The 12015-nt window shown below is 33.4% G+C and overlaps 1 protein-coding gene across 1 annotated transcript; it reads left to right on the top strand.

Moving 5' to 3' along the window:
• The first annotated feature begins 56 nt into the window (after positions 1-56).
• Positions 57-11663, top strand: LOC134720747 (D-aspartate oxidase-like). Its single transcript, XM_063583232.1, has 10 exons — positions 57-494; positions 1522-1642; positions 6752-6822; positions 7410-7475; positions 7692-7746; positions 8688-8789; positions 9304-9365; positions 10242-10359; positions 10904-11002; positions 11452-11663. The coding sequence occupies exons 1-10, from the start codon at positions 289-291 to the stop codon at positions 11575-11577; spliced, it is 1026 nt and encodes a 341-aa protein (XP_063439302.1). The 5' UTR covers positions 57-288; the 3' UTR covers positions 11578-11663.
• The last annotated feature ends 352 nt before the right edge of the window (positions 11664-12015 follow it).

Consider the following 12015-nt stretch of genomic DNA (forward strand, 5'->3'; position numbering starts at 1 on the left):
CATAACGAGCCGAGTATAAGATGATATATGTTGACTGTATTTTTGTCATCATTTCGACAGTACGATAATTATATTGGAAATGAAAACTGATCCTGTTTATGGACGATGTCCAGTCTATGACATCTGACCATTAGAGATTATTTCAATAGGATAAACGTTTTTCCCTTTCTTTGTTTACATAACTTAAAATATACGATACGGTGAACGTACTTTTGTATGTGATCGCCTTGTGAGTGAGATAAATCTGCTCTGTGTAAAAGATTAATGTTCTATCGTTGAAAGGAAGACATGGATAACTATCAGAGAAAATCGATCGCTGTTTTAGGAGCCGGTGTCGTAGGTTTGTCTACGGCGATCAATATACAGAAACTCTACCCCCGGGCAGAGGTGACCATTATTGCTAACAAATTCAATTATGAAACGACAAGTGATGGGGCTGCAGGAATATTTAGACCAACCAGTATCAAAACTAATGGGGATTTGGCAATAATTAGGTAGGTTTATTAATTATTTTGACTTTGGCAGAGAATATTCAAGGACAATATAACATTGCACTCGTTCTTGTCTAATTATATAACTAAAACAATATCATATATTTATAACCTGCACACGATTAATGCGTGGTCTAGGTGCAAGGTTGATTTCAGATGCTAATCTTCATAAATTTTTCAATTTGAGTAGGACTACAATAATTGACAGAGCTGAGGTGACACTATGTAAAAAGGATAGGAAAGAAAATCAACGTTTTAGCATCATTTGAACCATCTTCCAATTGCATCGTTCTCACAGGTTCAATTAATATGCTTTCAGTGTATTTACATTTCCACTCTAAATAAATCCAACCAAAAATGTCATTAATTTGTTAGATAATTTACACATGTATACGTGATACGATTCGGAATAGGATAATTTTATTTATTCTGCGCATTTGAAACGGATACCCCCCTTTTTTTTAAATGAAAAGAAAAGAAAGACCGCCACCATAAATCTGAATGTAGGGGTTTAATAATCAGAACATCAATACTATAAATCTATATTCAATTTCCATTTTTTTTTTATTCAACCGTTTATTTTCGAGTCAGATTAATCTTTTTGCGATAAGCCTTCTTTATTTATGAGGTGCACTTAAATAACACTGACAATAGAGTAAACTGTGGATGTGCAAACACAACGTGAATAGATTGTTTTACAAATGTTAAATACATTTGAACAGTAGTCTGCTTACTACCCATTCAATGAAAAAGTCCGCCGTCAATCTCAGATGCAGATCCAAGATTTAAAAAAAAGGGGGGGGGTTGCAAACTAGACAACATTTGGAGTGGGACATGTTTCTAGTCTATGCATTAACCAAATATGTAGTTTCATAATTGGAGACACGTTCCCTGACCCCTTAATCCGCATCTTGAATTAAAATTCGTCTTGCTTTTTCAATGTTATACAGCAAATTTCGACTTAATTGTGAAGAACACATTCTGTTAACGTTTTCAAATTTAATTCAGCTTCTGTCATTCTTTTAAAAAGGAAATGGTGTAAAGATTCTTTCAAATGGTATCATAGTATCTGGAAGTCCGAGGAAGCTCCTAAGGCAGGAGTGCATCGTGTTGGAGGATATGTGTATGGAAGAGAAGAATGTGAGGCTCATGTGAGTAAACTTTGCATAGCTTTTTATCAAATATTTACGGACGCAAAAAAATAACTTCCGTTGACAATATTAGAAATTGATAATATGAGATGCTGCACTTTTACATTAGAATATGATTAAAAAACAGAAGGATATATGCCATATTAATAAAAGGAGATGTGACAGCAACTCACGGTATACTACACCAATCGATTTTGTTTCATTATTGCGTGACTCAACAGAGGGGTGTAAATGTTTAATGTTTTTGTCCCTATCTCCCTCCCTATTTTTTCTCTTTAAGTAATGACTGATATTTTTCGTTGCAAATGGTTCATGAAAACGAATCACTATTTTGAGCGAAAACCAAAGACTACTATGGGATATATATATATCAAATGCGTTTTGTTTAAATATACTTTTTCACGCTTTTGGTCTTTTGGAAAATGTTGTTTGTGCTGTTTTTAGACCCTTCTACAACGAAATTTGTTTGACATGCACACGTATAAAAATTGCGGTTTTTATCCAACGCAGTCATAGGTTTGAACGTAGTTTTCAATTTAGACTCGTTTATATTTTTTGTTTGGGCATGTATCATATTTTCCCTCCGGTTTATATGATCCGTTCATCCTATATATTGACTCTTAAAATTCAAGAGTTAATCTAAAAATGAGGGTACTTTCTCTAAAAAATGAGGGTACTTTTTATATGGCCTTCCAAATACCGTTTCGATCCCTAACATCACTGAAGAGACATTTATTGTCGAAATCCGGATATGGTGTACTAAAGAAATATTGACACCGAATGTTTGTGGCACAACATCCTGTCCACAAGTTAACATTTTTTTTTCTGTGACGTATTAAATTTATATTAACATCTTGTGATCAATTTTATTTGGCAATCGTCAATGGCAGTCAGCAGGATTAAAGAACATCAGTTGTTCGACCTGCTAGTCAAATGCGTTTTGTTTAAATATACTTTTTCACGCTTTTGGTCTTTTGGAAAATGTTGTTTGTGCTGTTTTTAGACCCTTCTACAACGAAATTTGTTTGACATGCACACGTATAAAAATTGCGGTTTTTATCCAACGCAGTCATAGGTTTGAACGTAGTTTTCAATTTAGACTCGTTTATATTTTTTGTTTGGGCATGTATCATATTTTCCCTCCGGTTTATATGATCCGTTCATCCTATATATTGACTCTTAAAATTCAAGAGTTAATATAAAAATGAGGGTACTTTCTCTAAAAAATGAGGGTACTTTTTATATGGCCTTCCAAATACCGTTTCGATCCCTAACATCACTGAAGAGACATTTATTGTCGAAATCCGGATATGGTGTACTAAAGAAATATTGACACCGAATGTTTGTGGCACAACATCCTGTCCACAAGTTAACATTTTTTTTTTTCTGTGACGTATTAAATTTATATTAACATCTTGTGATCAATTTTATTTGGCAATCGTCAATGGCAGTCAGCAGGGTTAAAGAACATCAGTTGTTCGACCTGCTAGTCAAATGCGTTTTGTTTAAATATACTTTTTCACGCTTTTGGTCTTTTGGAAAATGTTGTTTGTGCTGTTTTTAGACCCTTCTACAACGAAATTTGTTTGACATACACACGTATAAAAATTGCGGTTTTTATCCAACGCAGTCATAGGTTTGAACGTAGTTTTCAATTTAGACTCGTTTATATTTTTTGTTTGGGCATGTATCATATTTTCCCTCCGGTTTATATGATCCGTTCATCCTATATATTGACTCTTAAAATTCAAGAGTTAATCTAAAAATGAGGGTACTTTTTATATGGCCTTCCAAATACCGTTTCGATCCCTAACATCACTGAAGAGACATTTATTGTCGAAATCCGGATATGGTGTACTAAAGAAATATTGACACCGAATGTTTGTGGCACAACATCCTGTCCACAAGTTAACATTTTTTTTTCTGTGACGTATTAAATTTATATTAACATCTTGTGATCAATTTTATTTGGCAATCGTCAATGGCAGTCAGCAGGGTTAAAGAACATCAGTTGTTCGACCTGCTAGTCAAATGCGTTTTGTTTAAATATACTTTTTCACGCTTTTGGTCTTTTGGAAAATGTTGTTTGTGCTGTTTTTAGACCCTTCTACAACGAAATTTGTTTGACATGCACACGTATAAAAATTGCGGTTTTTATCCAACGCAGTCATAGGTTTGAACGTAGTTTTCAATTTAGACTCGTTTATATTTTTTGTTTGGGCATGTATCATATTTTCCCTCCGGTTTATATGATCCGTTCATCCTATATATTGACTCTTAAAATTCAAGAGTTAATCTAAAAATGAGGGTACTTTCTCTAAAAAATGAGGGTACTTTTTATATGGCCTTCCAAATACCGTTTCGATCCCTAACATCACTGAAGAGACATTTATTGTCGAAATCCGGATATGGTGTACTAAAGAAATATTGACACCGAATGTTTGTGGCACAACATCCTGTCCACAAGTTAACATTTTTTTTTTCTGTGACGTATTAAATTTATATTAACATCTTGTGATCAATTTTATTTGGCAATCGTCAATGGCAGTCAGCAGGGTTAAAGAACATCAGTTGTTCGACCTGCTAGTCAAATGCGTTTTGTTTAAATATACTTTTTCACGCTTTTGGTCTTTTGGAAAATGTTGTTTGTGCTGTTTTTAGACCCTTCTACAACGAAATTTGTTTGACATGCACACGTATAAAAATTGCGGTTTTTATCCAACGCAGTCATAGGTTTGAACGTAGTTTTCAATTTAGACTCGTTTATATTTTTTGTTTGGGCATGTATCATATTTTCCCTCCGGTTTATATGATCCGTTCATCCTATATATTGACTCTTAAAATTCAAGAGTTAATCTAAAAATGAGGGTACTTTTTCTAAAAAATGAGGGTACTTTTTATATGGCCTTCCAAATACCGTTTCGATCCCTAACATCACTGAAGAGACATTTATTGTCGAAATCCGGATATGGTGTACTAAAGAAATATTGACACCGAATGTTTGTGGCACAACATCCTGTCCACAAGTTAAAATTTTTTTTCTTTCTGTGACGTATTAAATTTATATTAACATCTTGTGATCAATTTTATTTGGCAATCGTCAATGGCAGTCAGCAGGGTTAAAGAACATCAGTTGTTCGACCTGCTAGTCAAATGCGTTTTGTTTAAATATACTTTTTCACGCTTTTGGTCTTTTGGAAAATGTTGTTTGTGCTGTTTTTAGACCCTTCTACAACGAAATTTGTTTGACATGCACACGTATAAAAATTGCGGTTTTTATCCAACGCAGTCATAGGTTTGAACGTAGTTTTCAATTTAGACTCGTTTATATTTTTTGTTTGGGCATGTATCATATTTTCCCTCCGGTTTATATGATCCGTTCATCCTATATATTGACTCTTAAAATTCAAGAGTTAATCTAAAAATGAGGGTACTTTTTATATGGCCTTCCAAATACCGTTTCGATCCCTAACATCACTGAAGAGACATTTATTGTCGAAATCCGGATATGGTGTACTAAAGAAATATTGACACCGAATGTTTGTGGCACAACATCCTGTCCACAAGTTAACATTTTTTTTTTCTGTGACGTATTAAATTTATATTAACATCTTGTGATCAATTTTATTTGGCAATCGTCAATGGCAGTCAGCAGGGTTAAAGAACATCAGTTGTTCGACCTGCTAGTCAAATGCGTTTTGTTTAAATATACTTTTTCACGCTTTTGGTCTTTTGGAAAATGTTGTTTGTGCTGTTTTTAGACCCTTCTACAACGAAATTTGTTTGACATGCACACGTATAAAAATTGCGGTTTTTATCCAACGCAGTCATAGGTTTGAACGTAGTTTTCAATTTAGACTCGTTTATATTTTTTGTTTGGGCATGTATCATATTTTCCCTCCGGTTTATATGATCCGTTCATCCTATATATTGACTCTTAAAATTCAAGAGTTAATCTAAAAATGAGGGTACTTTCTCTAAAAAATGAGGGTACTTTTTATATGGCCTTCCAAATACCGTTTCGATCCCTAACATCACTGAAGAGACATTTATTGTCGAAATCCGGATATGGTGTACTAAAGAAATATTGACACCGAATGTTTGTGGCACAACATCCTGTCCACAAGTTAACATTTTTTTTTTCTGTGACGTATTAAATTTATATTAACATTTTATTTGGCAATCGTCAATGGCAGTCAGCAGGGTTAAAGAACATCAGTTGTTCGACCTGCTAGTCAAATGCGTTTTGTTTAAATATACTTTTTCACGCTTTTGGTCTTTTGGAAAATGTTGTTTGTGCTGTTTTTAGACCCTTCTACAACGAAATTTGTTTGACATGCACACGTATAAAAATTGCGGTTTTTATCCAACGCAGTCATAGGTTTGAACGTAGTTTTCAATTTAGACTCGTTTATATTTTTTGTTTGGGCATGTATCATATTTTCCCTCCGGTTTATATGATCCGTTCATCCTATATATTGACTCTTAAAATTCAAGAGTTAATCTAAAAATGAGGGTACTTTTTCTAAAAAATGAGGGTACTTTTTATATGGCCTTCCAAATACCGTTTCGATCCCTAACATCACTGAAGAGACATTTATTGTCGAAATCCGGATATGGTGTACTAAAGAAATATTGACACCGAATGTTTGTGGCACAACATCCTGTCCACAAGTTAACATTTTTTTTTTCTGTGACGTATTAAATTGATATTAACATCTTGTGATCAATTTTATTTGGCAATCGTCAATGGCAGTCAGCAGGGTTAAAGAACATCAGTTGTTCGACCTGCTAGTCAAATGCGTTTTGTTTAAATATACTTTTTCACGCTTTTGGTCTTTTGGAAAATGTTGTTTGTGCTGTTTTTAGACCCTTCTACAACGAAATTTGTTTGACATGCACACGTATAAAAATTGCGGTTTTTATCCAACGCAGTCATAGGTTTGAACGTAGTTTTCAATTTAGACTCGTTTATATATATATATATATATATCAGTCTAAAGATTTGCACAACGGTAAAATATATAGGCACAAAAAGGAAGGACAGTATAAAAATGACGATATGTATAGAATGTAACCACTCATGTTAATTTTAAATCAATTTTACAGACACCCTTGTATTGTTATGAGACAAGAAAGTTGTCAAAAGATGAATTAAGCGGTCTTACAGGCGACCCAAGGTTCGTATTTGTGGATATCAACAAGTAATTCAGTTTAAGAGACAAACAGAGACTTCAATCGCCTGTATTTGTTTAGCATCGATATAAAACCAGAGACAATAGATTTCGTTGGCTGATTTTAATTAATAATTGCTGCAGGTAAACAGTGGCGGATCTAGGGCGTCGGAGTTAGGACCCCCTTTTTTACGATCAAGGCATTTGAATTTTGACATATATTTAATTTAAACATGGATGGATCCGCCCTATCCGACAATGGACAGGTTGAAAGTTGGCAACATCTACGAATTGAATACAATATATATGTTAAAAAATAAGATGTTTTCAGTAGAAAGATGTAGGAAGATGTGGAATAAGTACCAATGAGACAACTCTCCATCCAAGTCACAATTTGTAACAGTAAACCATCATAGGTCAAATTACGGCCTTCGACACGGAGCCTTGACTCAATCTTATACACTTGACCATAATGTAAAACGTTACCTCAACCGACATGCTAAGGAAAACATAGCTTATATCATGGTTGTCCTACTATAAAAAGGGATGATACTGAATTAAATTATAGTCAAGTTCCTTGTTTATTTTTTCAGATATGGATATTTTAGTGACACCTTGATGATTGAATGTCGACGGTATTTGCCATGGTTACTTCAATGGTATGTTTTCTTCCCTTTGCATTTTACATGCATTGATTATTTGCAAATTCATTTTTTTTCAATTTCAGTTTATAATTTGAAATGAAATTCTTTTCACTATAATCTCACACTGTCTTTCTACTTTACACTTCTAATGTTAAGTTATATTTAAAAAATAAAAGTTATTAACCAGTTTTCATGATATTGAGTATGTGCTAAATAAACATTGCATTTCAGGTTTCATAAAAATGGCGGAAAAACAAGAGTCGAGAAAATAGAGTCCCTTTCACAAGTAAGCTTCCCGTTTCATACTGTATGTCTTGAATATTTAGATACTGTACGTGATGAATATTCATTAAAACGACAAATCAGAGCTCTGTAGAAGTATATATATTTGGAGACTTTCAATATTTGTAGACATATGAAACATAATTATATCAGACTGTTTATTGATTATTGGTTGCCGTTGAAGTCCAGTGGCAAATATTACATACAAATGATTTGTAGTTAGCATCTGCTGACAACGCAAGTGGTATTTTTTCAAGACGGTCTAAACTAACAGTATCATTTGTATGCAATAAAGACAAGAGTGCGTGAAATTCTCCCTTTACAGAGTATTGAACCATTCCGACCAAATGTGCCTGGATGGGGCCAAGGATTTTAAATTTTCTGGTCAGTCAGTTTACATTTTGTTATTCCTACAGCAGCACAATGTGTCATGGTTATATATAACAAATCTCAGATTCGTTCATATCAATCCGGGTACTGTGTCGTTCAAAAGTATTCTAGAATTTTCTTAAGGTTTGCTCCTCCTCCTCCCAGCCTCGTAGCAAACCTGTTAGTAGAATATATATCGGCTCATTTAGATGTTTTCACAACAAAATCTTGATATGAAAAAAATACTTAAGTCATGAATAATTGATCATAATTCAGTTCAATTTTCAAAATATTTTGGTCCATATGTATTCGTTGAAAAGAGTACAAAAAGTAGCTGTATGAATATTTATGTTAACTTGGCAAAGTAATTGTTTGAACATTCATGTTAACAAAGTAATTGTTTGAACATTCATGTAAACAAAGTAGCTGTATGATCATTCATGTTAACAAAGTAATTGTTTGAACATTTTGAACATTTATGTTAACAAAGTAATTATTTGAACATTTATGTTAACAAAGTTATTGTTTGAACAGTAATGTTTTTGAAGCTATATATGTACACCAATGTGATTTCAGATTGTAAACCAGTACGATATTTACGTCAACTGTCTTGGACTGGGTGCCAGAGAATTGTTTGAAGACAAAGAAATGTTTCCTGTCAGAGGACATCTCATAAGAGTAAACAATTATACTTTTCTTTAAGACATTGTTTAGATGTTTGTATATATTTTATTTGAAAGTAATTAAAACGAGTATAAAGACGATGCGATATGATTGCCAATGAGACAACTCTTGACATGAGACAAAATGGCACATAAATTAACAACTTTATGACACCTTACGGCCTTCAACAATGAGACAATCCTATACCGAATGGACACCTTTAAAAGTCTTTGAACAGGCCATTCTACGGTGTGATAAAGTGTTTTATATATTGTATCAAATATCAATATTGCAGACTGGTTGGAACTCTCTGTGATTTCCACATATAACACCAAAGCTCTGAAAAAACCGCAAAGAATAAGATATATACAATAATATCAAACAAAAGAACCACATATTCTCAGTTTAATGTTTCAGAGAAACGATAAAATATTGATGCGAGTTCTATATGTTATACAAAACAGTGTATTTTCTGTTGAGAAAGTGGATGCATTTTTGTAACCTAAAATGTAAAAATATGTTTTACCAGGTACAAGCACCATGGGTGAAGAATGCTTATTTTGCGGACATCTCAACATACATATATCCCGGGTAAGAATTTTTTTTATACATACTTAGATTATCAAAATACAAGGAAAATGAGGTCAATTTTCACTTTATTTCTTGAATATTTCAAATAATTTACAATCCTGCATGTCCTTAAGTATTTTTGTTCTCTCCCTTCTTGTAACTTATGTATTTCCTTGATTACAACTTGCACTATATTATTTTCAAATTGCACGATATTAACAACAATTTGATTACTCAAAGAAAGACACTAACACAATAGCAAGCACATAAAGATTACAACGCTGTCAACAAAGTCTCCTTTTCCTTTTAAATTGCGCGTACTTCAGTACCGTATAGAAATGCATAAACTTAATAATCCGTTGGGTATTTCTTTTGTTATTTTCGACTACCTATAGACTTCTTTCGATTGAAACTACGGTCATGCTCAAGGGGAATTCATTTTGGCTGTTTGAAGTATATACATACAGTCATGCCTGTTGGAAGAGAGTTGAATTGCTAAATGCAACCTTGGGTCGTTTTGGAAAATACCAAACTCACACAAGAACCCACACCACAACGAGTGTTCTTCATATTATATTATATGGGTAACAATTTGCCAGGCTTTTTAATTTAGTATCTTACTGTATCCATCGCGCCATTGTTTTTTTCTCTCTCGTCGCAGACATGAGTATTTGACCTGATGCAGTCCACCCGTTATTCAGTTGTTATCATTGTTATTTTGTTAATGTGTTCTCTTCCTGAATATTTCCGAATTGGTTGATCTGGATTTAAAACAACCAATCAATCTTCATTTATTTTGGCAGTGACATCATTATGAATAGACGTCCGCAAAACACTTTACTAGTATATGTATATACATAACGATAATAACATCATATATCCTTATTTTCCCTGCAGACAAGACGATGTTGTGTTAGGAGGGACAAGACATGTAGGAGAGGAGTCTTTAGATTACAATGAAGAGACATTTAACGACGTCTTACACAGATGTTGTCAAATATTACCAGGTCTTAAGGTAAGTTCTGAACTACTAAGAATAGTATGTGAACGTTTCATAATGTTGAGTCCCCCTTTTTAAAATGGCTTATCTGCTCCTGATTTTGTTTAATTTATAATTACAATTTTTGATTACATTTATCCTTCTTTAGGAACTCATTAGTGGATACAATTATATATCTGTATTGTTTCTTAGAGAGCCAGTACATGTCTCTGTGTTTCTTGTCTGAGCCAGTACATGTCTCTGTGTTTCTTGTCTCTTCGAATATTTTTGGTTAAGCATCGTTAACGTCCATGGAATGTATTAATATATGTTAATTATCAAAGAACGTCGTTATACTATCCATCTCCTAATATTTTTCAGCAAACATGCCATTTGGAAGAGAAAATCAATGAAATTTTCACAGAATGAGCATAACATTTTACCAATACTTCATTATTTTTTTTTCGAGAATAAATTACGAGAATCTCTGGTGAGATAAATGGAGTGATGATACACATTTGTTGTCTCTGTCTATTTGTATCGAGCGCGGTATAAATTAATAGTATCTATTTTTTTACAGAGTGCTCCAATTGTGAGAAAATGGGTGGGAATAAGACCACATCGGACATCAATCCGAACGGAGATAGAACTTAAAAAGGTTGGAAGTCATATCATGAAGGTATACTATAGAAAGACAGAAAAAATAGTATCGATTTAATCGGATGTGCATTCATACATTCTTGATATAGATATATATAAGAACATGAGGTATGAGTGCCAATGAGTCAACTCTATACATCCAAGTCACAAAAGTAAACCATTAATCTAATAGGTCTTCATCTCGCAGCCTTGGTTCACACCGAACAGCAAGCTATAAAGGGCACCAAAAATGATCAATGTAAAACCATTCAAACAGGAAAACCAAGAGTCTAAAAATGAGAACGAGAAACACTTCTGTTTGACACAGTTGTAACGCAGATGCGGATTTAAATTTTCTGATTTGTCACAGTTACTTGATGTCAACAAAAGTTCTCTTCAAACTCGTAAATTATACTAACGAAAACGTGTGTGCACTTTTATTTTCCTCAGCATATGTTTCTTAACTAATTATTTTATTTCTTGATACAGGTAGTTCACAATGTCGGACACGGAGGAGATGGTGTCGCCCTGAGTTGGGGGAGTGCGATATCTGCTGCCAAACTAGTTGCACAGATTCTTTACTCAGATGACGCAATCTCAAGATCAAAATTATAAACTAAATCAAATCAAATCTATGTTTTATACAAATAACCTGTTGATAGATGTATTTTTTGTTTCTATAAAAAGTCATGTGAAAATGATTTTTCCCAATGTAAATAATTTATTGTATTGTTATGTACTATAGTATATAGGCTCACATGAGGCATACTCACAATGCACCACAATATTTTTTTTTACCTGAAAAATATGTCTATATACATGTACTACGTATAATACAAATGACATAACAGCTAACTAGTATACCGGCATGCTAGGTCTTAGTTTTGATGCTGAACATTTTAAAACATGCACAGCAGATGATTCCTTAACAACAAATAAAAAATTATGTTCAAAATAAAATTGGAACAGTTAAAGGAGATTGTTCTCAATAGATCTACAACACTCACCTACTGATAAAATACCCAGTAGATTTAGCACCATTTGCTAAAGATG

This window comes from Mytilus trossulus, chromosome 6, assembly GCF_036588685.1.
Source record: "Mytilus trossulus isolate FHL-02 chromosome 6, PNRI_Mtr1.1.1.hap1, whole genome shotgun sequence".
In the NCBI taxonomy this organism is placed as follows: Eukaryota; Metazoa; Mollusca; class Bivalvia; order Mytilida; family Mytilidae; genus Mytilus; species Mytilus trossulus.

Bases quoted from the DNA above. Each gene is read 5' to 3' on its own strand.
- LOC134720747 (XM_063583232.1), top strand. From the start codon at position 289: ATGGATAACTATCAGAGAAAATCGATCGCTGTTTTAGGAGCCGGTGTC. The intron at 7,476-7,691 runs GTATGTTTTCTT...ATTGCATTTCAG, and splicing joins TTGCCATGGTTACTTCAATG to GTTTCATAAAAATGGCGGAA. The intron at 8,790-9,303 runs GTAAACAATTAT...ATGTTTTACCAG, and splicing joins TCAGAGGACATCTCATAAGA to GTACAAGCACCATGGGTGAA.